The sequence below is a fragment of the Saimiri boliviensis genome, chromosome 6 (assembly GCF_048565385.1).
Source record: "Saimiri boliviensis isolate mSaiBol1 chromosome 6, mSaiBol1.pri, whole genome shotgun sequence".
Taxonomy (NCBI): Eukaryota; Metazoa; Chordata; class Mammalia; order Primates; family Cebidae; genus Saimiri; species Saimiri boliviensis.
This window is the reverse complement of record NC_133454.1, coordinates 124,229,558-124,256,887: the sequence shown is the minus strand read 5'-3', so window position 1 is coordinate 124,256,887 and position 27,330 is coordinate 124,229,558. Positions and strand designations below refer to the sequence as shown.

The window sequence follows — 27,330 nt, the reverse complement described above, 5'->3', positions numbered from 1 at the left end:
AATCAAAGTGAGATCAGAAACATTTTTTGGGGGGAGGGTGGGCGATGGGTGCCAAGCTTGGGCAAACCCGGGAGAGAGCGAACTACAATTCCCATCCGGCTCCGGGGCCGCGGGCGTCCCTAGCCCCTCTCCTTTAGCCAAGGCCAAGGCGGCTGCGGCCCAGGGGGCAAGGGAAGTTGCAGTGCCTCGCGCCTCCCGGGTCAGGGCCCAGGTACGGCTGGGTCTGGGGCCGCGCGGGGACCAGGGAGGTCGTTCCGACCCTGCGAGACAGTACCCGCGCCCCGCACAGAAGCCAGTTGCTCCCCGCGGCCCGCCCCCTCACTTCCTGGCCCGGAGTTGGGCCCACCCCGCGCGCCTCCGCCACCACCTTCACCTCGAGCCGAGGCTCCCATTGGCCGGCGCGCACCTGCCCGTCCGTCGGGGGGCGGGGCGCGGCGCCCAGGTGAGAGCGCGCAGGCGGCGGCGGAGGAAGGTGACAGCGGGGAGGGCGGGAGAGCGGGGGGAGGACGTGCGGAGGACGTGCGGACAGAGCCGCAGACGGTCTGGCGGACGGACGGCCCGACGGGCGGGCATGCGGGCGGCCGGACTCTAGCAGGGGAGCGAGGCTCCGGCCGCAGCCATGGAGCGGCGGCTGCGCGCGCTGGAGCGGCTGGCGCTGGGCGAGGCCGGCGGCGGCCCGGGGCTCGACGGCCTCCTAGATCTGCTGCTGGCGCTGCACCACGAGCTCAGCAGCGGCCCCCTGCGGCGGGAGCGCAGCGTGGCGCAGTTCCTGAGCTGGGGTGAGTGGCGGGGCGGCAAGGAGCCGGGGCGGGCCTAGGGACCTCGCGCCGAGACCCCGGTACTCGCAGACTCCCCCGCAGGGACCCGCACCCCCACAGGCTTTCCTCGCAGACTCCCTGCAGTGGCTCTGAGGCTTACCACCGGCCCCCCGCGGCCCCTCACACTCTCCTGCACACCTCACCCTCACGTCAGTTCTCACACACGCTCCTTCCCATTCACAGACCCTGACATGGGCACAAACACACTATCTTGTGCCCAGGTATCCACCCCAGACTCATGTACCCATTGCACCAACTAGAGTCCTGTCCAGAATTCCTTGCTCACAGGCCACACCTGGTGCGGGGCACACACAGACCCTCATGCATGTTGCGCACTGAAACACGGGTTCTCTATTCCTTTCGAATGCACTGAGACACACAGCTCACGGGGAGATCCAGGGAACCCTCCAGACCACCCCGACCGCACTGGCTCTGTGAAACACACAGATCTGTAGGTATCGCACACTTGCAGACATCCCCCCACCCCCACCCCGGCAACACCTCCCCCACCCCCAGCTCCCTGCCTGCAAGACCACTGCAGCCTGGACTCAGGAACCGACCTCTCTACCCCTCCACTCGTGCAGGCTGCTGGCCACACTCGGGGAGGGGTGCCTGGCTGGAGGTGGGTCTGTACCTTTCCTGGTAGACTCATCTGAGTCATTGGGAGTGTCTGGCCCGGGGTGACCCTGAACCCACTGTGGGCACTGGCGCCAGCTTGAGGGTTCCCTGGTCACACCCTGCCGGGCCATAGGGAAAAGGCACAGGGGCCTGGCCAGGGCGGGGTGAGGCAGGTGTTTGCCCAGTGGGCAACTAGCGTTCCTGGCGCTCCTGAGTTCTGGGGAGGCACAAGGCCGGGGGTGGAGGGGAGAGGCTTCCACCCAGATGTGCCAGGGAGTTGTCCCCTAGCCCCAACCCTTCCATCCAGGGCGAGGCAGTTGGAAGGCCCCTGCCTCTGTGCCTGCCTCCCTGGGACACCTTTGTGCTATGCGTGTGTGCCTGTGCTGCTGTCACCCCCGTGACACCCACACACGTGTGTGTGTTTGCACACACATGGGTGCTCCTCCCTGACTGCCTCTGGCACCTCTGCCTGGGACCCCGGTATGGGGGCTGTTTGTTGACATCTCCTGAGGTAACTCAAAGGGCCGTGACTCATTCCTCTCCTGCCACAACTTGTCCCTGCCCCTGCCCAGAGCCCCCATGCCCTGTGGGAGGCAAGAGGATTGGGCAGCCTGTCCAGGGGCCTGGACCCTCCTGCCTGTGGGCCTGGGCTTCGGGTGGGTCCCCATGTGGCTGGCTTCGGCTCCCCCTGGGAGGCCTGGGGCTGCTCCTCCCCAGCTCCACACACAGACCTGGGAAAGAGACAATGAATTTCTGTAATGAGGTTTCCACCCCACCCCCGCTGCGGGCTTCTGCCTGATAAACCTGTGGAGCAGCTCTCTGTCCCACCCGCAGACCCGCCCAGCTGGCAGGGAGTTTACCTCCTGGCAGGGGGAAACTGAGGCAAGGCGCCAGAACACAGCTGCCCCCCATCCTGACTGATCACTCCTGCCTCCCTAAGACCCAATTCTCTCCCAAAACCTGTGGCTACTCCAGGCCTGGGAAGGGCCTGGGAGTGGCTGGAGTTGCCCCTCCTGGAGGTATCTGGGATTTGAGGAAAGAGGACGTTCTTGGCCAGGCAAAGGCCTCGACTGGACAGGGAGGCAGAACTCGGAGGGAGAGGGCCAGTCAGGCCTGGAGGCAGCCTGCGCACTCACACCCTCAGGGGCCAGTGCTGGCACCAGAAAGGCATCTTGGTCCTGTTTGTGAGTCTTGTGTGCACCTTGGCCAACTGGCATCCATGCCTCCAACCAAGGGGCCCCACGTAGGGAGCATAGAGCCTGTCCCCCCTGCCCTAGTGGCTGCAGGCCTGACCCCCCAGCCAGGTACCTCTGTGCCTACAGGGTCCCCGGACACAGGCCCATAGCTCCTGAATGGCAGAGAAGCCTCTCTGGGGATAAGGAATGTCACCTGTCCAGTTTCCCAAGACAGGCCCTGGCCTGGCCCTGTGAGGGGGCCAAGAACTGTGAGCTGAGGGTAGGAGTGGTATCCCCATGGTCCCCAGGGTGACCTGGCCAAGCAGAGTCAGACCCCAGGCTGGGCAGAATTGCAGGTCCCATCAGCCCCTGGGATGGAGGCTGCCTTGTCTGGGGCTGGGGGTCCAGGGAGGTATGGGGACCAGGCAGTCAGCTGAGCCCAGCCTTTGACTTTCCACTCTTCCTGATCATGGCCAAGGAGGACCGGCTTCTGCCAACCTTTTGGCCCGAGGCTGTCCCTGGAGAGGTCATCCCTGCAGGGCTCACAGGAGTGGCAGCTCCTGGCCTGCCCAAGGTGAGGGGGTCCGGGGCCCGCCCTGCACACACTCTGAGTCCCGCCCTGTGTCCCCTCAGCCAGCCCTTTCGTAGCAAAGGTGAAAGAGCTCCGTCTGCAGAGAGATGACTTTGAGATCTTGAAGGTGATCGGCCGAGGAGCCTTTGGGGAGGTGAGCAGAGGGCCCAGGTAGGTGGGGAGGAGGTGTTCACACCAGGCCGGGCTCACCCCACTCCTCCCTGTGCCTGTAGGTTGCCGTGGTGAGGCAGAGGGACACTGGGCAGGTTTTTGCCATGAAAATGCTGCACAAGTGGGAGATGCTGAAGAGGGCTGAGGTCAGTGTGGGGTCGGGGGGACCCTTGGGTACCCTACAAATGGGTGTGGGGGCGGTGTTTGCTGCCAGGGCCTATGGGGCATGGGGGGCAAGCAAGGTTGCAGACCAGACAAAGGATGCCACCCTCAGCAGCCACTGATCTTTCTTACAATAAACCCTTTTTTACGTTTTTTAATTTTTATTTATTTATTTATTTATTTATTTATTTATTTTGAGAGGGAGTCTCACTCTGTCGCCCAGGCTGGAGTGCAATGGTGTCATCTCAGCTCACTACAATGTCCGCCTCCCGGGTTCAAACAATTCTCCAGCTTCAGTCCCCCATGTCACTGGGATTACAGGAATGTACCACCACACCCAGCTAATTTTTGTATTTATAGAGGGTTTGTATTTATATGGGGTTTCATTAAGTTGGCCAGGCTGGTCTTGAACTCCTGACCTTGTGATCCACCCACCTCAGCCTTCCAAAATACTGGGATTACAAGCATGAGCCACCGCGTCTAGCTAATTTTTTTTTTTTTTTTTTTTTTTTTTGAGATGGAGTTTTGCTCTGTCAACTAGGCTGGAGTGCAGTGGTGCTATCTTGGCTCACTGCAACCTCTGCCTCCCAGTTCAAGTGATTCTCCTGCCTCAGTCTCCTGAGTAGCTGGGATTACAGGCACCTGTCACCACACCCAGCTAATTTTTGTATTTTTAGTAAAGATGAGGTTTTGCCATATTGAACAGGCTAGTCTCCAACTCCTGACCTCATGTGATCATTCTGTCTCGGCCTCCCAAAGTGCTGGGATTACAGGTGTGAGCCACCACTCCCAGCCTACAATAAACCCTATTATTTAGACAGAGTCTCACTCTGTTGCTTAGGCTGGAATACAGTGGTGCAGTCTCCGCTCACTGCAGCCTCCACCTCCCAGGTTCATGGGATTCTCATGCCTCAGCCTCCCTAGTAGCTGGGATTACAGGTGTGTGCCATGATGCCTAGCTAAGTTTTTTGGATTTTTAGTAGAGACGGGGTTTCACCCTGTTGGCCACGCTGGTCTCCAATTCCTGATCTCAAGTGATCTGCCAACCTCGGCCTCCCAAAGTGTTGGGATTACAGTCCTAATAAACCCTTTTGAAAGCAACCAGAGTCATGGTCATGCTGAGGCTGAGCCATAGAGCGTGGGCTTGGGCTGTCGTAGCCAGCCAGGGGACAGCAGAGCCATGACCTCGATCTGAGCTCCCAGACTCACAGAGTCTTTCTCCATCCCCTGAGCTGGCAAGGGGGTCTCCTGGTCTCTGATCCCAGCCCACCCCTTACTTCCACACACCTGCTGCAGACGGCCTGTTTCCGGGAGGAACGGGATGTGCTCGTAAAGGGGGACAGCCATTGGGTGACCACTCTGCACTATGCCTTCCAAGACGAGGAGTATCTGGTGAGGATACTTGGCGGGCCTGGAGGGGGACAGCCACTTGGGGCTGGGGCCGAGGCAACTGGGCCCAAAGAGAGACCATTCCTGGAACCAAGAGACTCCCACTTCCCACCAGCTCCTGGGCTGGGCGCCTCCTGCCTGAACCCTGGTTGGGAACTGGCCAGCCCAGAGCTGCTGGGAGATGTAGCCCTGCCTTCCCAGTGCCCTGTGGGACCACGGCACAGTGGCCAGGTGCACCCTTCCCCCAGGTCCGACTCTTGTCCCCACCTGCAGTACCTTGTGATGGACTACTATGCCGGTGGGGACCTCCTGACGCTGCTGAGCCGCTTTGAGGACCGTCTGCCGCCCGAGCTGGCCCAGTTCTACCTGGCCGAGATGGTGCTAGCTATCCACTCGCTGCACCAGCTGGGCTATGTCCACAGGTGGGCACCAACCCCGCTGCCCTGCCCAGCCCCTGCCAACTGCGCTGGGGACAGCTGATGTTGGCTGAGCACTCACCACGTGCCAGACGCTTCGCTGGGTGCCTCATCCACATGCTTCCTTGGAATCATTCCAAAGAGCCCTCTGTGGCAGGGGCTGCTACTGTCCCCAGCCTACAGTTGAGGGGGTCAGAGCTTAGCACAGGTCAACATCTGGCTCAAGGTGACTCAGCTCATGGGTGGTCAAGCCATGGTCAGCACTGGGGAAGTCTGACTCCGGCATCCCCCACAGCACACTCAGCCACCTCCAGGGGTCGCCCCACACATCCTTTCTCCAATCTAGCCATCTTCCTCCTTCTGGCCTGTGGGACCACATACTCGCACACATGTGGCTCACGTGTGCACACAGGAATGTAAGTGTGGGCTGGTGCTGGCACACAACATGCAGGTGCACCTGGGCGTGTGCTTAAATGGCCACTCACACACAGGTCAAGCCCCTCACTCTCCCTGACTGCCACCCCATAGGGATGTCAAGCCAGACAATGTCCTGCTGGATGTGAACGGGCACATTCGCCTGGCTGACTTCGGCTCCTGCCTGCGCCTCAACGCCAACGGCATGGTAAGGACCTTGCCTCAGAGTGGGAGCCTGGGATACCAGGCAGGCTGAGCTCTCAGGAGAATGGGAGACCCCAGGCCTGGTGCAGGGACATCAGGCTCCCCAGGGAAGGTAGGGGGGCCCAGGCCCTGGGTGGGCAGCAGCAGGCCAGCCTGGTGGAGAAGAGGTGCCAGGGCCATGGTGAGGGGCCAGCAGCCCCAGCCAAGCCCTAAGCTGTCCTCGTGGCTTTACCACTATCACCACCCACAGGTGGATTCATCCGTAGCAGTGGGGACGCCAGACTATATCTCCCCTGAGATCCTACAGGCCATGGAGGAGGGCAAGGGCCACTATGGCCCACAGTGTGACTGGTGGTCGCTGGGAGTCTGTGCCTACGAGCTGCTCTTCGGGGTGACGCCCTTCTATGCCGAGTCCCTGGTGGAAACCTACGGCAAGATCATGAACCACGAGGTCTGGACACCAGGCCGTGGGCTTCCAGGGAGGGCAGTGGGACCAAGTCTGTGTGGTTGGAAATCCATATAGGCGAGGCTGGGTTCCTAGACACTTGACCCAGCCTACCCCCTCCCCCAACCCCCAGGACCACTTGCAGTTTCCCCTGGATGTGCCTGACGTGCCAGCCAGCGCCCAAGACCTTATTCGCCAGCTGCTGTGCCGCCAGGAAGAGCGGCTGGGCCGTGGCGGGCTGGACGACTTCCGGAACCATCCTTTCTTCGAAGGCATGGACTGGGAGCGGCTGGTGAGCAGCACGGCCCCCTACATCCCTGAGCTGCGGGGGCCTATGGACACCTCCAATTTTGACGTGGATGACGACACCCTCAACCATCCAGTGAGTGGCAAAGGCTGCTGCAGGAGGGGAGCTGCCCTATTCCTTGTTAGCTGGGGGGATCCTTCCTCTGAAGTCCCCTGGGGTGGGCTGGGGGTGAGGCCTTCAGACTCCAGGGCTCATGAGTTATGGGTCCCACCAGCCTCCCCATCACTGAGTTGAGTTGCATCAAGGGAAGGCCCTCTGACCAAAGGTATCATCCTATTAACTAGAATCCATATAAGGAAGAAGACTCCCAGCAGCCCCTAGGAGACTTGTGGGCACTGGGGGCCCGTTTGGGTTGGGCTGTGAGCAGGATGTCAGTGCGCCTGGTCCCAGGGGGTTCCTGGGCCTTGGGCTTTGGCCTGTGGACTCTGACTCTCTCCTTCCCTCTCCCTCTGCAGGGGACCCTGCCACCGCCCTCCCACGGTGCCTTCTCCGGCCACCACTTGCCATTTGTGGGCTTCACCTACACCTCAGGCAGGTGAGGCTCATCCTCACACACCCGATGGGAGGCTCGGGTTACCTGGCTGGAGTGCATTAGGAGCATAGCCCACTGGGGCCCTGGGAAGGAGGCCAGAAGGGCTCCCCAGTGCCTGCCCATGCTAGGTGGTCTAGCCCTCATCCTTAGGGGTCCTGGTGAAGCCACACCCAGGTCCCGCTGGGCCCCATACCAGCACATGGCTTTCACGAAGGCCAAGGGTGCACTGTACCTGGAGCCAGAGGCCTGGGTTTGAAAGGGTCCTACTGCTCCTGGGCCTCACTCTGTGGCTCTGTAAAATGGGTGGGATGGGCAGGACGCAGTGGCTCACACCTGTAATCCCAGCACTTTGGGAGGCTGAGGCAGGTGGATCACCTGAGGTCAGGGGCAGCCTGGCCAACATGGTCAAACCCCATCTCTACTAAAAATACAAAAATTAGCCAGGCGTGGTGGCACGCGCCTGTGGTCCCAGCTACTCAGGAGGCTAAGGCAGGAGAATCGCTTGAACCCAGGAGGCAAAGGTTGCAGTGAGCCGAGATCGCGCCACTGCACTCTAGCTTGAGCGACCAAGCAAGACTGTCTCAAAAAATAAGTAGCCGGGCGCGGTGGCTCAAGCCTGTAATCCCAGCACTTTGGGAGGCCGAGGCGGGTGGATCATGAGGTCGAGAGATCGAGACCATCCGGGTCAACATGGTGAAACCCCGTCTCTACTAAAAATACAAAAAAAATTAGCTGGGCATGGTGGCACGTGCCTGTCATCCCAGCTACTCAGGAGGCTGAGGCAGGAGAATTGCCTGAACCCAGGAGGCGGAGGTTGCGGTGAGCCGAGATCGCGCCATTGCACTCCAGCCTGGGTAACAAGGGCGAAACTCCGTCTCAAAAAAAAAAAAAAAAAAAAAAAATAAGTAAATGGGATGATCTCTAGCTACTCCCATTCGAGGGGCCAGCCTGAGGTCCTGGTGCGGTGTGCTCTGAAGTGGAAGGAAATGGGTCCAACCCCCCACTCCTCGGAGCCAGCTGGGCTGGCGTCACCACATCCTGCCCTGGATAGCCCTTGGGAGAGGCCCTTGTCACCACCATCTTCCCATGGTTTCGGAAACTGAGGCTAAAACATGTTAGGTTCAAGGTGACACAGCTTGTAGGGGCCAGGACAAGGGCTTAAACCTGGACCTGGGGACCCTGGAGCCTGGGCCCTGGAGCTACTGCCCTGGGCTGCCACCCATGGCAACAGCCTGGGGTCTCCCGAGGCAGGGTCTGTTCTGGCTGTTTTGTGGTGAATGAGTGATTAGATGCAGGGGGGTGGAGGAGACTCTGTGGCATTAGGTTTCTGCCAACATGTGTGGCCCCATGTCCCCCGACAGTCACAGCCCTGAGAGCAGCTCTGAGGCCTGGGCTGCCATGGAGCGGAAGCTCCGCTGTCTGGAGCAGGAGAAGGTGGAGCTGAGCAGGAGGCACCAAGGTACAGGGAGCAGTGGGCCAAGGCTGGGTGTGCTGGCCCTGGAGGCTGCTGCTGCGGGAGCGGACTCACCTGTGGGTACCACCACTCCTCCAGAGGCCCCGCACACTCCCGCAGACCATCGGGAGCTGGAGCAGCTCCGGAAGGAAGTGCAGACTCTACGGGAGAGGCTGTCAGGTATTCCCTCTGCCCACCCCACTGGGGCCGAGTCCCACCCAGGCTTGGGTTCTGCCCCTGCCCTGGATACACTGTATGATCCTGGGGGAGCATCTTACGCTCTCTCAACCTGCGTGTGGAAGACGGGCCAGAGACTTGTTCCTGGGCTGTGGGGAAGCTTCTGTGAGAGGCTGGGGCCATCAGTACTTGAGGTCTCAGTGACTCTTCCCGGCAGAGATGCTGAGGGATAAGGCTCCCTTGTCCCAGACGGATGGGCCCCCGGCTGGTAGCCCAGGCCAGGCCAGTGACCTACAGCAGGAGCTTGACCGGCTGCACCAGGTGAGGGCTGGGTGAGGCAGGTGACTGGCCCTGGGCTCTGTGGATGGTCCATGTCTGACCCTGGGCCTTGTCCTCTGCACCCACTCCCTGCCTCCTCAGGAGCTGGCCGAGGGTCGCGCAGGGCTGCAGGCCCAGGAGCAGGAGCTCTGCAGGGCCCAGGGGCAGCAGGAAGAGCTGCTTCAGAGGCTGCAGGAGGCCGAGGAGAGAGAGGCGGCCACAGCTAGCCAGAGCCAGGCCCTGAGCTCCCAGCTGGAGGAAGCCCAGGCTGCCCAGAGGGAGGTGGGTGACCAGGGTGGGTAGGGACAGCATCTGGGCCCCGCCCCTGTGGCCCCTAGTGTGGCTGGCAGAGGTTGGGCTGGGGGATGGTGCCTGGGATGGGGCAGTCTGGGAGTCCATGCCTCCTCAAGTCCACTGTGGCTGGCAGAGCCTGCAGTCCATGGTAAGGTGGGCAGAAGGGCTGCTGAGAGCAGAGTTGGCACTGACCTGCCTCTGCACGCCTCACAGCTGGAGGCCCAAGTGTCCTCCCTGAGCCGGCAGGTGATACAGCTTCAGGGACAGTGGGAGCAACACCTTGAGGAGTCTTCCCAAGTCCAGGTACCCGAGTCCTTCCCCCTTGGCAAGAGGAGCTTCCCCACCAGCCTGACCTCACTCAGCCTCAGGGCCAGGCCTGTGCCCTGGGCGGGTGGGCCACGGCATCTGGGATCTCTGCCCTGACCTCCTCCATGTCCCCAAGACCGTCCACACCGCCTCTGAGACCAACGGGATGGGACCCCCAGAGGGTGGGCCTCAGGAGGCCCAACTGAGGAAGGAGGTGGCCGCCCTGCGAGCGCAGCTGGAGCAGGCCCACAGCAACCGGTGAGCCAGGCAGCGCGTGGCAGGGAGGGGCCGGGCCCGGCCTGGGTGGGGCGTCACAGCCTTGGCCTTCTCCTCCTCAGGCCAAGTGGTAAGGAGGAGGCTCTGTGCCAGCTGCAGGAGGAGAACCGGAGGCTAAGCCAGGAGCAGGAGCGGGTGAGCAGGGGGACGGAGGGCACGACAGACAGACAAGGCAGTGGGAGCCACTGGGCAGGTGGGCAAACTAGCCAGCGAGTGGGGCGGACGTAGACAGGGCTCGGGGTGCTGGGGGTACCTGGAGGGAGACGGCAGTGCCAGGATGGCTGGGGCCTGGGGCTGACCTTGCCTTCTGGCTGGCCCCAGCTAGAAGCAGAGCTGGCCCAGGAGCAGGAGACCAAGCAGCGGCTGGAGGGCGAGCGGCGGGAGACGGAGAGTAACTGGGAGGCCCAGCTCGCCGACATCCTCAGCTGGTGGGTGCCGGGGGTGGGCAGGGGGGTGCAGGTGAGACCGAGGGCCCAGCCCATGACCCTGAGCCCCTTCCGAATCAGGGTGAACGATGAGAAGGTCTCCAGAGGATACCTGCAGGCCCTGGCCACCAAGATGGCGGAGGAGCTGGAATCCTTGAGGAATGTGGGCACCCAGACGCTCCCTGCCCGGCCACTGGTAAGCCCCAGAGACCCCCTTGGGGGCTAGCTCAGGCAAGTCACTGACCTTCCATGAGCTCAGCGTCCCTGCTGCTGAAGGTCACTACTGGAGGTGGGGATGGTGAGCTCACAGTGGGTCAGTGGCCAAGCTGGAGCTTTGAGCCTGGCCAGGTGGCATGGGTAGTGGCATGCTCTGGTAGGATGGCGTCCCTGAGGCAGCCAGGCCTAGAAGGTATCTTATATGGGTGCCCCATGGCCACCAGGACCACCAGTGGAAGGCGCGGCGACTGCAGAAGATGGAGGCCTCAGCCAGGCTGGAGCTGCAGTCGGCGCTGGAGGCTGAGATCCGCGCCAAGCAGGGCCTGCAGGAGCGGCTGACGCAGGTGCAGGAGGCCCAGCTGCAGGCTGAGCGGTGAGGCTAGGGGCAGGCTTAGGGGGCCGGGGCCTGAGCAGAGGCCGGTGTCGAGCCCTTGCCGTTCTCCCCAGCCGTCTGCAGGAGGCTGAGAAGCAGAGCCAGGCCCTGCAACAGGAGCTGGCCATGCTGCGGGAGGAGCTGCGGGCCCGAGGGCCAGGGGGTGAGTAGCCACTGACTGCTTGCCCCAAAGCTAGGCACCTCTGCGGCCTCCCGCATGCCAAGGGGGCTCCATGATGGCCTGGCAGGGTGGTGGAGGCAGGAGTCCGTTCCCTGGACTCTGCCACTTACTCCATCATCTGTGACCAGCACTTCCCGAGTGCCTGCTGTGCCGAGCCCTGCCCGCTGCCCATGGTCATTTCCCATTTTACCGAGGTGCAAACTGAGGCCCCTCCTGGCCCCTGGTCCCTCAGGCCGGGGACCCCAGCCCAGTGACCCACACTCTCTTTGCAGACACCAAACCCTCGAACTCCCTGATTCCCTTCCTGTCCTTCCGGAGCTCAGAGGTAAGGACCAGGCCAAGGGGCTGGTTGGGTTGGGGTCCTGGGAGAGGCACAGAGGCCTTGACATTGCTCCTCTTTCTCCTTTCCCCAGAAGGATTCTGCCAAGGACCCTGGCATCTCAGGAGAGGCCCCAAGGCATGGAGGGGAGCCAGAGCTGAGGCCGGAGGGCCGACGCAGCCTGCGTATGGGGGTGAGGACAGGGGGGGTCCCTAGTAGGGGGGCTGGGCCCCACCACTGCCCGTCTCACCTGCTCCCCTGCCCTCCTGCAGGCTGTGTTCCCCAGAGCGCCTGCTGCCAACACGGCCCCTACGGAAGGTCTTCCTGCTAAGGTCAGTGCCCAGAGGGACAAGCGGGATGGGGCCGCCAAACAGTTCTGCCAGGCTGAATGGGCACCTCCACGTGCATCGTGACCAGCGGGCACAATTGGGGCGGAGGCGGTGGCAACGAGCTTGCCTGGTGCCATAGACTGGCTGGGGCTCAGCGGTCAATACCGCCTGGCTTAGCCCCTCGTCTCACCTGATCCCTCAGGGATGGGGCATGGGGCCCTGGGAGGCCTTGGGTAATGGCTATCCCATTCCCCAGCCCGGCTCACACACGCTGCGCTCCCGGAGCTTCCCATCCCCCACCAAGTGTCTCCACTGCACCTCTCTGATGCTGGGCCTGGGCCGACAGGGCCTGGGCTGTGATGGTGAGTCCCCACCCCACCACACACCCACCCCCTATGCTCCAGCCACCGCCCCAGGTGTGTGGCCCTGGCACACCTAGGCTGTTTCTCCTATCCCAGGGTCACGGGCTCCTGCTGGTCAAATTTCCTACTGCTCAGCTTTGTTCCTTTTCTCACTTAATGAGGAATTGGGGACAGTTCGGGTACCACCGTGGCCTCAGGGAAGCTGGCTCTGGACATGCTCCAGTCTTTGTTTGGGGCTGCCCCTTCCCAACCTCACCCCATCTGCCTTCTCCACTTTCCCCACAGCCTGCGGCTACTTCTGTCACACAACCTGTGCCCCACAGGCCCCACCCTGCCCCGTGCCCCCTGACCTCCTCCGAACAGCCCTGGGAGTGCACCCCGAGACGGGCACAGGGACTGCCTACGAGGGCTTCCTGTCGGTGAGCGGGGGCCGAGGGAGGGGAAGACGGGTGCGGGGGTGCCGAGGGCCTCTGCAGTGCTCCCATGCTTGCCTTTCCACCAGGTGCCACGGCCCTCGGGAGTCCGGCGGGGCTGGCAGCGGGTGTTTGCTGCCCTGAGTGACTCACGCCTGCTGCTGTTCGATGCCCCTGACCCAAGGCTCAGCCCGACCAGTGGGGCCCTCCTGCAGGCCCTGGATCTGAGGTGGGTGCTGGGCAGTGGCATGGGGCAAGGGACTAGCGGTGGAGGGGGGCGGCCAGGGACAGGGAGACCCCTGACCTGTTCTGTGAACCTCCCAGGGACCCCCACTTCTCGGCCACCCCCGTCCTAGCCTCTGATGTGATCCATGCCCAATCCAGGGACCTGCCACGCATCTTTAGGGTGAGTGCCTGGGGTGAGATGGACCAGCCACCATCCACGTCCCCATGCCGTCCCCGCTCTGGACACTGTCCCCCACTCCACACTGCCCTCCTAGGCCAGCCACAACTATAACATGCTTTCCATATGAGCACCTAGCCGGGTCCTGCCTCATTTAGGATCCGCTGTGGTTTCCCATCGTCTGAGGAGTTCTCCTGCCCCAGCCCTTGAGGCCCCAAGGATCAAACCCCGCAGGCCTCCCCAGCCCTCTCCCTGGCACTGCTCTCTGCTCTGGCCACACCTTGCTTCCTCCAGTTCTGAGGGCTCCCTGTGTCTGTGGGCACCACGTTCTCGGTCCTTCATGTCTGTCTCTTTGCATGCAATTCCTGGCCCCGCGCTGGTACACACCCCTCACTTACCTTCACTACTTCTGGTTAGTGGCTCATCCCTCAGGCTCCAGCAGAAATGTCTAGTCCTCTGGGAAGTCAGTTTTCATCTCCTGGCCTGGGTTTGGGAGCCTCGTCTACGTTCCCACCAGGCCCACCCTCACCCCATTATGGCACTGGTCTCAGGGTTCTGGAGTTGTCTGTATGCCTTTCTGGCCTATTCCCTGCCGCTGAGTGTATGCGAGGCATCCCGGGCACAGCGGCTGCTGGAGGCAGGAAGGGAGGAAAGACAGGTGGCCCACAGCCCTCCAGCCTGGGTCCCTGCCCACAGGTGACGACCTCCCAGCTGGCAGTGCCGCCCACCACGTGCACTGTGCTGCTGCTGGCGGAGAGCGAGGGGGAGCGGGAGCGCTGGCTGCAGGTGCTGGGTGAGCTGCAGCAGCTGCTGCTGGATGCACACCCAAGACCGCGGCCCGTGTACACACTCAAGGAGGCCTACGACAACGGGCTGCCACTGCTGTCCCACACACTCTGCGCTGCCATCCTTGGTGAGCTGGGGGGCGGCTGGAGGGAGCAGTCCAGGTCTGCAGGAGTGCTGCTGTCTAGGATTAGTCCCAAGGGCCGGGCCCTGACCCTGCCCATTCCCTGCAGTCACGAGGCAGACTGGCTTGCACCATGTATGCGCTCCAGCCTCCTGTGTGCACGGCTGTGTGAAAAGCCCTGGGCCGCCAGGTAGGGGGCCTGGCTTATTCCCACTCTGTTTTGCTGTGCCTCAGTTTCTGCATTTTCCAAAAGAATCAAGCGAGTGAAAGGAACAAAGCCTTTTTTTTTTTTTTTTTTTTTTTGAGACAAGAGTGTTGCTCTGTCACTCAGGCTGCAGTGCAGTGGTGCAACCTCTGCCTCCCCGGATTCAAGCGATTCTCCTGTCTCAGCCTCCAGAGTAGCTGGGATTACAGGCATGCACCACCTCGCCTGGCTGCTTTGTTAAAGCAGTGCACACAGGAGGCTGGAGCGCATAGACAGGGTTTCACCATGTTGGGCAGGCTGGTTGCGAACTCCTGACCTCAGGTGATCTGCCTGCCTCAGCCTCTCAAAGTGGCTGAGATTACAGGTATGCGCCACCACGCCCAGCTGGAACAAAGACTTTAGAACGAGATAAACGAGGGTTCAGTCCTGGCTGTCTCCCTGCAAGCTGGAGGTCTCGGGGGCCGTTGTGGAACCACTCAGAGCCTCATAACATCTCCTGGGTGGAGCTGCCATGAGCTTCACTTGTGCTCAGCCTTGAACCTGGGGCTCAGCAGGGCTCTTCTGTAACTGAGGCTGGGAAAGGCATGAAGCAGAGCTCCTTGGCCTTCCTGAGCAGCTGAGGCCCTGAGCCAGCCCCTGCTCTTAGGATGGGAGCCACAGGAGAGGCCCTGTGGGTCCCTGGAGCAGTCAGGAGCCAGAGGGGAGGGGATTTATTGAGCAAGGGGCTCTGCTGAGCCCCTGCAGCATCAATTCCTCGCTTCCCAAGAGCTGCTCTGTGAGAAAGGTACCATCGTCCCAGTTTACATAAGGGGAAACCAAGGTTCTGAGAGGTGACGTGACTTACCCAAAATTCTACAGCTCAAGGTGATGGGCCTCACCCCAACCCCTCTGGAAAATCCTGTCCAATTCTGGGAGAGAAGGGGTCAGTGAGGCAGGGACAGTGGGATTATCGCCACTCCCATTTCAAGAGAAACTAAGGCACAGCAAGGCAGGTGGAATGCCCAGTCTCCCTGTCATTGAGCGGACCTTCTGACCCCTGACCCTCTCCCTCCCTCTACCAGACCAGGATCGACTCGCTCTTGGCACCGACGAGGGGCTCTTTGTCATCCATCTGCACAGCAACGGTACCCATCAAGGCTGGGCCAGGGTGGGCGTGGGCAGGGGCAGCCCCAACGGGCAGAGGAAGATGGGGATGGGTCACTCTCCAACCACCTGCAGTGACACTCTCCCCTCGACACCCCTGCAGACATCTTCCAGGTGGGAGAGTGCCGGCGTGTACAGCAGCTGGCCTTGAGCCCCAGCGCTGGCCTGCTGGTTGTGCTGTGTGGCCGTGGCCCCAACATACGTCTCTTTGCCCTGGCGGAGCTGGAGAACGTAGAGGTAGCAGGTGCCAAGATCCCCGAGTCTCGAGGTTGCCAGGTGCTGGCAGCTGGGAGCATCCTGCAGGCCCGCACCCCAGTGCTCTGTGTAGCCGTCAAGCGCCAGGTGCTCTGCTACCAGCTGGGCCCAGGCCCTGGGCCCTGGCAGCGCCGCATCCGTGAGCTGCAGGCACCCGCCCCTGTGCAGAGCCTGGGGCTGCTGGGCGACCGGCTATGTGTGGGCACCGCCGGTGGCTTTGCCCTCTACGCACTACTCAATGAGGCTGCGCCATTGGTGCTGGGGGCCGGTTTGGTGCCTGAGGAGTTGCCACTGTCCCGCGGAGGCCTGGGTGAGGCACTGGGGGCTGTGGAGCTCAGCCTCAGTGAGTTCCTGCTACTCTTCACCACTGCCGGCATCTACGTGGATAGCGCAGGCCGCAAGTCTCGTGGCCACGAGCTGCTGTGGCCAGCAGCACCCACGGGCTGGGGTAAGGCCTGTGGCGAGCTTGGCAGGGGAGCCAGACACCTTCAGTGTGTGGGTGAAGACAGGGTCCCATCTCAACTCTTGAGCCTGGCATTGGAGGCCTTTGGTGCCATTTTTCATCTTCCAGCCCAGCAACACGCTGTCCCTCCCTCTGTGGCTTGCAGGGGACCTTCCTTTTCCATGGCTGAACTCATGCTCCTCTCCCGGATACCCGGCAAACTTTTTTTTTCCTTTTGAGACAGGGTCTCCCCCTGTCACCAGGCTGGAGTAGTGGCATATTCTTGACTCACTGCCACCTCCACCTCCTGGGCTCAAGAGATCCTCTCACCTCACCCTCCCGAGTAGCTGGGGCCACAGGTGTGTACCACCATGCCTGGCTAATTTTTGTATTTTTTGTAGCAACAGGGTTTTGCCATATTGCCCAGGCTGGTCTCAAACTCCCGGACTCAAGCAATCCTCTCGCCTCGGCCTCCCAAAGTGCTGGGATTACAGGTGTGAGCCACCAGCCCCAGCCTGTACCCAGCAAACTCTTAACTAGGTCCAGCCCGAGTGTCAGCTGAGGGCCTGGAGCTGGCAGGCACGCCAAAGATGACCGCTGCAGTTGCTGTGGTCACCACTGCCTTCATGCTCCCCACCCTGCCTCCCCGTCATTGGCTCTTTCCTTCTCTTTGCCCCCTACCTCTCTGTCCAGGCCTGTGCCATTTAATGACTGGCTTGGTGTACTGGGGTCCCACAGAATGGACTGGGGCCGATTTCCTCATCCATATCAAGCACCCAGCCCAAGCTGGGACACTCCAGGGGCGATGGGTTTAGAGGAATGAATGGAAGAGTGAATGAGTGAATGAATGAATGGGGGTGGTGGGGAGGTCTGGTGTATGCACAGGTAACTAGCATGATGAGAATGAGGGCTGAAGAGAGGGGCAGAGCATCCTTTGTGAGCAATGGCTCTTTGGGGTGGGGTCTGCAGGTTAGGTGCCACATACCACCCAAGCTGCCCGAAGCCAAATCCCAGCTGGGTGACCTTGACCATCACATGGTTCCAGGGATTTCCCTCACCTGGAAATTAGGGGTTATAACCAAAGTACCTGCTCAGAGTTGTGAGGGAATTAAGGGAGGAAAAGCATGGTCATTTAGCACCTAGCCAGGCCTGTGGTGAGTGGTCCAGGAGTATCTGAATTGTACAGATGACAGAAAGTCTTAAGAGGAAGGAACTTAGCTGGGGCGTGGCAATCACTGTGCTATGGCAGGAGACAGGTGTTCCCTGTGGGATAGCGGGGGAAAGAGCTCAGAGGTGCCTGGCGTGCCCGCAGGGTACGCAGCCCCCTACCTGACAGTGTTCAGCGAGAACTCCATCGATGTGTTTGACGTGAGGAGGGCAGAATGGGTGCAGACGGTGCCGCTCAAGAAGGTGAGGGTCCACCAGAGCCCGGGGGCAGCGCCAGGGGATGGTGGCGTGGCCTGACCTCTGTGCCTGCTGCCCCAGGTGCGGCCCCTCAATCCAGAGGGCTCCCTGTTCCTCTACGGCACCGAGAAGGTCCGTCTGACCTACCTCAGGAACCAGCTGGCAGGTGAGGGAGTGCGCGTGTATGCGTGTGTACGTTCACTGGTGCGCACATGTGGTTGTGTGGCCCTGAATGGCAGCTGACTGGGCCCCGGAGACGTGTGAGCACAGCCCAGCTCTTTGCTTCTCCCACAGAGAAGGACGAGTTCGACATCCCAGACCTCACCGACAACAGCCGGCGCCAGCTGTTCCGCACCAAGAGCAAGCGCCGCTTCTTCTTCCGCGTGTCGGAAGAGCAGCAGAAGCAGCAGCGCAGGTGCGCGTGCGCGATGCGGGGCTGCGACTAGGCGGGGCGAAGGGCTGTCCTGCTCGAGGGAGGGCAGAGCTTCGGCGCCCGCTCCATACACCCTCTCCGCCCGTAGGGAGATGCTGAAGGACCCCTTTGTGCGCTCCAAGCTCATCTCACCGCCCACCAACTTCAACCACCTGGTACACGTGGGCCCTGCCAACGGGCGGCCAGGCGCCAGGGACACACCCCGGGTGAGTCCTCCAGAGCCAATCACAAGCCAGTCTGGTGAGGCTGAGCCAATCACCGGCCTCCGTGGTGAGCTCTAGCAAATCACAGGCCTCCGTGGTGAGCTCTAGCCAATCACAGGCCTCCGTGGTGAGCTCTAGCCAATCACCGGCCTCCGTGGTGAGCTCTAGCCAATCACAGGCCTCCGTAATTATCTGTGCCCTTGAGGCCTGGCACTCACCCTTCTGCTGCTTGGGACTTCAGCACATGCAGGTTGCGTGCCTAGTGGTGTTCATTTGTTCTGGTCTGTTGTGCCTTGGGCCTCCTGGCCTCCTTGTGCCTCCTGGTCCCAGCTCCTCCACACTGTCACCCAGCAGGCTCCGGAAGAGAAGAGCCGAGGTGCCCGTGGCTCCGGCCCACAACGGCCCCACAGCTTCTCCGAGGCGTTGCGGCGCCCAGCCTCCATGGGCAGCGAAGGCCTCGCTGGAGACGCAGACCCCAGTAAGGGCAGCCCCTCAGCCTCCAGTCTGCCACCCCTCACCCCAAGTTTCCACCCCCTTTAGATCCGTCACATCTGATCTTGGTATTTTTGTCCCCTTGTCTGCTGCTGGAGCAGTGAAGAGGAAACCTTGGACATCCCTGTCCAGCGAGTCTGTGTCCTGCCCCCAGGGATCACTGAGCCCTGCAGCCTCCCTAATGCAGGTAAGCCCGTCCAGGAGGCTTGTCCGTCCCCCATTCTAATGTCAGACAGTTCGGTTCTGTGCTAGGCCCTGCACAGGGACCCAGGCTAGGGAACAAGCTGAGCCCATCCCTGCCCTTGATTCTACAAGATGCAGATTCTTACCTGTCTCACGCCACCAGTGGGCACCAGCAGGGGCTTGGAGGCAGGCCTGCCTCGGTGGGAATCTTGGCTCTGACTGTTCCAGCTGTGTGGCCCTGGGCAAAGTGCCCAACCTCCCTGATCTTGTCTCATCTGTGAAATGACGTGGTTTCTGGGAGGCCTGCATGAGCTGATGATACCTGCCAAGGGCTCAGCACAGTGCCTGGCATGGGGAAGGGTGCCATAGAAGGAGAGCTCTTGGGATTCTTTTTTTTTTTCTTTTTTTTTTTTTTTTTGAGACGGAGTTTCGCTCTTGTTACCCAGGCTGGAGTGCAATGGCGCGATCTCGGCTCACCGCAACCTCCGCCTCCTGGGTTCAGGCAATTCTCCTGCCTCAGCCTCCTGAGTAGCTGGGATTACAGGCACACGCCACCATGCCCAGCTAATTTTTTGTATTTTTAGTAGAGACGGGGTTTCACCATGTTGACCAGGATGGTCTCGATCTCTTGACCTCGTGATCCACCCGCCTCAGCCTCCCAAAGTGCTGGGATTACAGGCTTGAGCCACCGTCCCCGGCTTTTTTTTTTTTTTTTTTAAGATGCAGTCTCACTGTGTCGCCCAGGCTGGAGTGCAGTGGTACAATTTCGGTCACTGCAACCCCCACCTCCCAGATTCAAGCAATTCTCCCACCTCAGACTTATGAGTAGCTGGGATTATAGGCGTGTGTCACCACGCCCAGCTAATTTTTGTATTTTAAGTAGAGATGGGGTTTCACCATGCTGGTCTCAAACTTATAACCTCAAGTGATCCACCCGCCTCAGCCTCCCAAAGTGCTGGGATTACAGGCATGAGCCACTGCGCCCAGCCATTCTTGGGATTCTTAACAGAGGCCCAGTCCAGGGTAGAGAGTTGGGGAGTCAGAGGAGGGAGCAATCCATTCCAAATGAGGGCAGGGGAAAACCTAAGAGAAGCTGGGAAGGTTCACATTCACCCTCCAGCCATGTCTCCTGAACACACATCCACCCACTCCCGACACACCCGGCTACTGGGAGCCCTGGGGCTTGCTGTGTTCTTTCACATCTTCAGGTCACTTTCCCCTGCAGTCCCCTCTGTTTTGAATCCCTTTCCCTGTCTTTACTTTGACAATACCAGACTGCCCTCCAGGTGACCCACCAGGATCATCTTCAAAGGAGCCTTCCTGGCCTCTTGGTCAGGTGATCATTGCCCTCTTGGGGCTGGTGCCACCTTCACCACCCCACTCCCTCCACATCTTCCTTGCAGCTCTTGCTGGGCCATGGGTTTCTTCTGGTGCTTGTCCTCTTCCCTTGACTGTGGGCTCCTTGGTGGTGGGGGTCAGGCTTCATACTTCTGCCCAGAGTGAAGCATGTGTGTCGACTGAATGAAGAATGGAGTGAATGAACAAAGGGACTTTGAGGCCGGGTGTGGTGGCTCACCCCTGTCATCACAGCACTTTGGGAGGCAGAGGTGGGTGGATCACTTAAGGTCAGGAGTTTGAGACCAGCCTGACAAACATGGTGAAACCTTGTCTCTATTAAAAATACAAAAATTAGCTGAGCCTGGTGATACATGCCTGTAATCCCAGCTACTTGGGGGGCTGAGGCAGGATAATTGCTTGAACCTGGGAGGCGGAGGTTGCAGGGAGCGGAGATCATACCACTGCACTCCTGCCTGGGCAACAGGGTGAGACTCTGTCTCCAAAAAATAATACAAAGATTAGCCAGGTATGATGGTGAATGCCTGTAATCCCAGCTACTTGGGAGGCTGAGGCAGGTTCACTTGAACCCGGGAGGCAGAGGTTGCAGTGAGCCAAGATCGTGCCACTCCTGGACTCCAGCCTGGGCGACAGAGCAAGACTCTGTCTCAGAAAAACAAAAAAGCAGGGACTTCAAGTCCATTCAAGGTTAAGTAGGAGATCTCCAGGTCCTTCCAGTAACCCATGTGCCACCCCCACACCCCACCTCACATCCGGCTTCCTCCAGGGGCCCTGATACAGTAGGTGACGGGTCTAAGGGGGCCTCTGGGAGGCACTGGCCCTGTGAGGAAAGAGTCCTCCCTGATCCTCCTCCCCCCACCCAACTTCCTTTTCTTTCTCCTGCAGGTCTCAGAACGGCCCCGAAGCCTACCCCTATCCCCTGAATCAGAGACCTCTCCTTGACGACCTCCGTTAGGACCCACCCCAATCCCAGGGCAGAAAGACACTTGGGAACGAAGAGCTTGAGGAATGCCACACTCCGGCTGGTCCGGGACGTGCAAATTCAGACTCAGGGAGGGCCCGGGCTGGGCAATGACTGGGAGCCTTGCCTGGGTTCCCGGGACTTGGGGGTCCTGACTCCCAGCCCTCATCCTGCCTTACCCCTCTGTTCCCGGCCCCAGCCTTTGCTAGCCATTGGGAATAGAATGGCCCCTTTTGTCCTGGCGACCAGGGTGAATGTGCCAAAGCTCTTATTTCTAGTGCCAAGCCTCCGGAGGCTTTAAGAGTCTGGATGAGGGATGGAGAGGCCATAGGTCTCTGGGAACAGGTTGGGGTCTTATCTGTGGACTGTCGGGCTCCCAGCTGAGGCCAAGATGGGGCATGTCCTGGTCTCTGCTCAGCATCTGGGTGAGAAAAACAGGCTGTGATCCAGAGGAAGGGAGGATAGAGGAGGAAGAAGAGGATGTAGGTGAAGGAGGTGAGAGACAGGCAAGGGAGGAAGGAAGTGGAGGAGGAGGTGAGAGGAATTAGAAAGGGGTAGAAGTCATGCAGAGGAGGAGGGGAGAGGGATGAAGGAGAGCGATGAACAACAAAAGGAGGGGGGTGGAGAGGGAGCTAGGAGAACAAAGGGTCCTTTCTCCAGAGAGGGGGACAGTGGGCGGGGCTGACACTGTCAGCCAGTCCTCCCAGCAGGGAAGAGAATCCTGGACAGGGAGGAGATGAGAGGGTATTTATAAGGGCTTCTTGGTGGGAGATGGGAACCCAGTGAGGGCCACTGGAGGGTCCCTGGGCACACTCTGGCCCTTCCCAGAAAGGGGGGTCCTTTTTCTTGAAGCTTCAACCAATTGTGTATTAGGGGAACCTAGGGGGCATTTTATTATTGATCACAGTCATTATTATTGTTATTATATTGCTATTTTTATTAAACCTCCCCCCACTGAAGGGCCGGGGCAAAATAAATATTTATCTTCTCAAATGCCACATTCCCAGGAAGGACAGACCCTGATGCTCCGTCAGACAACAAGAAACCAATAAAGGCAACTTTGTAAGCTGCTGGCCTCCCAGCCTGGATCTGTCCTCCTGAGGTTCAGAAGATGGGGGATTAGGAATGGAGAGAAGAGTGGGGTGTCACAGTTAAAGACCAGGTTGTCTTCTCTGCATTTTCAGGAATCAGGTGACACTCAGATGGGGTAAATGGAAGAGACTTCACTAATGAAGGGACAGTTCACAGAAGCACGCAAGTGCTAAGGGAGCGTGCCAGTGAACGGTGGTGCCTGAGAGCCCCGGCAGGATAGGAGCTGTTAGGCCCCCAGGCCACCCAGGCTGGAAGAGTGGTGGTGCTACCTGTCAGGAGCTCTAGCTTTTGGTAGAACTTGACTGTGGCTGAGCTGAAAGGCAGCCTAGGAAATAAATTCCTCCACCTCACTCCCTCTCATCTCCCGCCTCCCTTTGTACAAATTCAAAGGGCAGCCAGAGGCCCCAAGAATTCAGTAACTGGCAAGACACGGTGGCTCACGCCTGTAATTCCAGCACTTTGGGAGGCCAAGGCAGGGGGATCACTTGAGGTCAGGGATTTGAGACCAGCCTGGCCAACATGATAAAACCCCGTCTCTACTAAACATACAAAAATTAGCTAGGCATGATGGCGGGCACCTGTAATCCCAGCTACTTGAAAGGCTGAGGCAGGAGAATTGCTTGAACCCAGGAGGCACAGGTTGCAGTGAGCCGAGATCACACCACTGCACTCCAGCCTAGCAACAAGAGTGAAACTCTGTATCAAAAAAAAAAAAAAAAAAAAAAAAAAAGGCCGGGCGCGGTGGCTCAGCCTGTAATCCCAGCACTTTGGGAGGCCGAGGCGGGTGGATCACGAGGTCAAGAGATCGAGACCATCCTGGTCAACGTGGTGAAACCCCATCTCTACTAAAAATACAAAAAATTAGCTGGGCATGGTGGCGTGTGCCTGTAATCCCAGCTACTCAGGAGGCTGAGGCAGGAGAATTGCCTGAACCCAGGAGGCGGAGGTTGCAGTGAGCCGAGATCGCGCCATTGCACTCCAGCCTGGGGTAACAAGAGCGAAACTCCGTCTCAAAAAAAAAAAAAAAAAAAAAAAAAGGAACTCAGTAACTGCAGGCTGTTGGGGCCAGTCTTGGCACAGAGAAGGGTGGAGAAGGGGGAAGTGGATCCGAAGGGCACAACATGGGCATCCAGTGCTGGGCTGCCCACCCAGGTGAGGCTGATGAGAAGGCAACAGGGGAAGGTCTGGGAGGGGTTTCACTTGTTTTTAGCTGGGGTGTCCAAGACTTAGCAGGACCCAGGCCTCGGCTGGACTGGACGGGAAGGAGGGAAGGAGTGTACCCTAGGATCAAGGCAGGCCTGGGCGGCCGATGGCTATGCTCCAAGGCTTATGGTGGGCCCTAAAGCTAGGGGAAAGTACTGGAAAGGGTCTGGGGGTCACTGTGTGGCTGGGAATGGGGATTGGAGGGTGTCTGTGGAATTCTAGGGCCTGGTTAGGGGCCCAGGTATGAGAATCACATAGCCTGGATTCTGGTCCAGCTATGCAGCCACTGGCAAGGTACCTGACCTCAGTTTCCACATCTTTAAATGGGAATCAAAAAACTTAGGGCTCGGCATGGTGGCTCACGCCTGTGATCTCAGCACTTAGGGAGGCCTAGGTGGGTGGATCACTTGAAGTCAGGAGTTCAAGACCAGTCTGGCCAACATGGTGAAACCTCATCTCTACTAAAAATACAAAAATTAGCTGGGTGTGGGGGCATGCTACTTCCAGCTACTCAGGAGGCTGAGGCAGGAGAATGACTTAAACCCAGGAGGCAGAGGTTGTGGTGAGCTGAGATCACCCCACTGCACTCCAGTTTGGGCAATAGAGCGAGGCTCTGTCTCAGAAAAATAAATAAATAAAATGTATTACAGGCTGGGTGAGGTGGCTCACACCTGTAATCTTAGCAGTTTGGGAGACTGAGGTGGGAGGATCTCTTGAGGCCAGGAGTTTGAGCCTGTAGTGAGCTATGCTTGCACCACTGCACTCCAGCCTGGGTGACAGGGAAAGACCCTGACTCACCAAAAAAAAAAAAAAAAAAAAAAAAAGCAAAAAAAAAAAACCAAAAAACAAAACTCATGGGAGGTTCTCGTGAGACTGGTGAGACTGGTGAGATCATGATGGAAAATGCCTGGGGCCCACTCAGGAAATATTTCTTCAGCCTACTGAGGTGCAGAGACTCAAAGAGCCCTGTGCAGGGATACTCAGGCCTTTGGCGAGCTGAGACCTGAAGCTGTCCCTCACTAAACTGGAGAAACAGCTGCTTCCTAGCACCCAGCAATAATTCAGCCAAAAGACTTTCAGATTTACAAATTTTTACATTAAAAAAAAATTAATTTTCTCCCAATATTTTATGTTAACATATTTTAAACCTATGGAAAGAATATGAACTCTGGCCAGGCACTGTGGCTCACACCTGTAATCCCAGCACTTTGGGAGGCTGAGGTGGGCAGATCACCTGAGGTTGGGAGTTCGACACCAGCCTGGCCAACATGGTGAAACTCCATTGCTACTAAAAATACAAAAATTAACCAGGCATGGTGATGCGCATTTGTAATCCCAGCTACTCAAAAAGCTGAGGCAGGAGAATCGCTTGAACCAGGGAGGCGGAGGTTGCAGTGAGCTGAGATCATGCCAGCCTGGGCAACAGAGTGAAACTCAATCTCGAAAAAAAAAAAAAAAAAGCCAGGTGCAGTGGCTCACGCCTGTAATCTCAGCACTTAGACAGGTTGAAATGGGTGGATCACCTGAGGTCAGGAGTTCAAGACCAGCCTGGCCAACATAGTGAAACACTCTCTCTACTAAAAATACAAAAAAAATTAGCCAGGCATAGTGGCGGGCACCTGTAATCCCAGCTACTTGGGAAGCTGAAGCAGGAGAATGGCTTGAACCTGGAGGCGGAGGTTGCAGTGAGCCACTACAACCTGGGCAACAGAGTGACACTCTGTCTTTTTTTTTTTTTTTTTTTGAGACGGATATTCGCTCTTGTTACCCAGGCTGGAGTGCAATGGCGCGATCTCGGCTCACCGCAACCTCTGCCTCCTGGGTTCAGGCAATTCTCCTGCCTCAGCCTCCTGAGTAGCTGGGATTACAGGCACGTGCCACCATGCCCAGCTAATTTTTTGTATTTTTAGTAGAGACGGGGTTTCACCATGTTGACCAGGATGGTCTCGATCTCTTGACCTCGTGATCCACCCGCCACGGCCTCCCAAAGTGCTGGGATTACAGGCTTGAGCCACCGCGCCCGGCTGACATTCCATCTTAAAAAACCAAAAAGAATACCAACTCCATATACTCTTCCCCTAGATCCACCAATAAACATTTTGCTGCTGTTTCTTTCTACCTATCTATATAGCATGTATTTTGCTAAACCGTTGAAAATAAGTTGCAGACATCTTATACTTCACATCTAAATACTTCAGCAAGCACGTTTTAAGAATAAGAAGCCAGACCTGGTCCAGTGGCTCACACCCATAGTCCCAACACTTTGAGAGGCTGAGGTGGGAGGATTGCTTGACCCCATAATTTGAGACCAGCCTAAGCAATATAGTAAGACCCTGTCTCTACAAAAAATAAAAAATAAGCCAAGACAATTAATTTCTGTTGTTTAAGTCACCCACTTTGTTGTGCAATTTGTCAAAAATGTGACTTGGCAGGGTAGCGTAGCTCATGCCTGTAATCTCAGCACTTTGGGAGCCTGAGGTGGGGGCATCACTTAAGGCCAGGAATTTGAGACCAGACTGCACCACGTGGTGTGACCCTGTTGCCTAACATGGTTCTGTCACCCAGGCTGGAGTGCAGTGGTGCAATCATAGTTCATTGTAGTTTTGAATTACTGGGCTCAAGTGATCATCCTGCCTCAGCATCCCAACTAGCTGGGATTACAGGCCCATGCCTCCGGGCTTCTTCTTTTTTTTTTTTTTTTTTTTTTTTTTGTAGAGATAAGGTCTTATTACGTTGCCCAGGTTGGTCTTAAACTCCTGGCTAGAAGTGACCCTCCGGCCTTGGCCTCCCAAAAGTGCTAGGACCACAGGGGTGAGCCACTGCACCTGATCTAGATTAAACTTTTATTTGTTTATTTTTCCATTGCCCCAGATTAAACTTTTTAAGTTAAGAATATTACTTAGCTGGTGTTATTTTAAATTAATTTTAATTACAACAATACACAAAACTTTTTGTAAAATAAATTAGGGGGCCAGGTGCAGTGGCTCACGCCTGTAATCCCAGCACTTTGGAAGGCCAAAGCCAGAAGATCACGCGATCAGGAGTTCGAGACCAGCCTGGCCAACATGGTGAAACCTTGTCTCTACTAAAAATACAAAAATTAGTCGCGCATGGTGGCATGCGCCTGTAGTCCCAGCTGTTTGGGAGGCTACGACAGGAGAATCACTTGAACCCAGGAGGCAGAGGTTGCAGTGAACCGTGATTGCGCCTCTGCCTCTCACTGCACTCCTGCCTGGGACAGATCGAGACTCTGTCTCAAAAATAAAAAATAAAAAAAAATACAAAGAAATTAGGGGCTCAATTCCCCACTGACTGCCTCCCCTCTGCCCATGAGATTACTTGCTATTAGCTTGTTCCGCGCATACCCGTGTTGGCGATGTCCAGAGGGCCTGCCCTCCGAGGGCCTCCTTGCCTTTAGCAGCAGAAATAACTTGGAGCCTCAGACCCTTCCATCCCCTGCCCTCATACTTACAGCTGGGCCCCTGACCCCCAGCAAACCTTGAGAGCCTTGGAAGTGGTCCTGCCCTTTCTTGCTGCGGGTCAGTGTCACTGCAGGAGGCTCAGGTGTCCCAGGTTTTGCACAGCTCTGGCCATCCCCTTTTCTGACCCTATCTCCACCCCTCTCCAGCTCCTGGCAGATGTCCTCTGTCCCCTCTGGAGGTGATGGTCCATCACTAGCAAAATCTCCTGGTCTTCACCACCTTCTCCAAACAGTTCCTATTCCTCCTGCTCTAGCAGAAACCCTGGACTCCTAAGGTCCCCACCACTCCTGTCTCCCGCTTAGCCCCTGCAGACTTTCCTACACCCCTCCTGCCATGGGCCTGGCGGAGTTGGGGTGGGCATCCTCCATAATCCTCATCACTCATAGACATCCTGCTCCCTCCTCTTTTCTTTCTTTTTTATTTTTTTCTGCCCAAGATAGTACTTCACCTCTTCCTTTCAAACACTCAAGTTGGAACTCCAATTATCCTCTGACACCCACTT

At 58.3% G+C, this 27,330-nt stretch overlaps 1 protein-coding gene across 8 annotated transcripts; it reads left to right on the top strand.

Moving 5' to 3' along the window:
* The first annotated feature begins 246 nt into the window (after nucleotides 1-246).
* On the top strand, nucleotides 247-22,794 carry CDC42BPG (CDC42 binding protein kinase gamma). 8 transcript variants are annotated; one of them, XM_074401678.1, is made up of 38 exons: nucleotides 248-779; nucleotides 3,245-3,336; nucleotides 3,416-3,499; nucleotides 4,812-4,907; nucleotides 5,178-5,326; nucleotides 5,849-5,942; nucleotides 6,189-6,389; nucleotides 6,517-6,765; nucleotides 7,146-7,225; nucleotides 8,584-8,681; nucleotides 8,775-8,855; nucleotides 9,070-9,173; nucleotides 9,273-9,452; nucleotides 9,678-9,767; nucleotides 9,907-10,028; nucleotides 10,109-10,181; nucleotides 10,368-10,474; nucleotides 10,553-10,667; nucleotides 10,912-11,060; nucleotides 11,135-11,223; nucleotides 11,514-11,566; nucleotides 11,655-11,753; nucleotides 11,833-11,892; nucleotides 12,146-12,251; nucleotides 12,537-12,670; nucleotides 12,754-12,893; nucleotides 12,989-13,070; nucleotides 13,764-13,980; nucleotides 15,241-15,303; nucleotides 15,426-16,025; nucleotides 16,421-16,513; nucleotides 17,332-17,429; nucleotides 17,505-17,589; nucleotides 17,718-17,838; nucleotides 17,945-18,062; nucleotides 18,411-18,537; nucleotides 18,653-18,738; nucleotides 20,976-22,794. In XM_074401678.1, the coding sequence occupies exons 1-38, from the start codon at nucleotides 620-622 to the stop codon at nucleotides 21,030-21,032; spliced, it is 4,752 nt and encodes a 1,583-aa protein (XP_074257779.1). In that variant the 5' UTR covers nucleotides 248-619; the 3' UTR covers nucleotides 21,033-22,794. The 8 variants fall into 8 exon arrangements, with proteins under 8 accessions (XP_074257778.1, XP_074257777.1, XP_074257776.1 ...); XM_074401677.1 differs by having other exon boundaries at nucleotides 247-779; nucleotides 8,584-8,855; nucleotides 11,658-11,753; XM_074401676.1 differs by having other exon boundaries at nucleotides 247-779; nucleotides 8,584-8,855; nucleotides 18,414-18,537.
* Nucleotides 22,795-27,330: the final 4,536 nt, after the last annotated feature.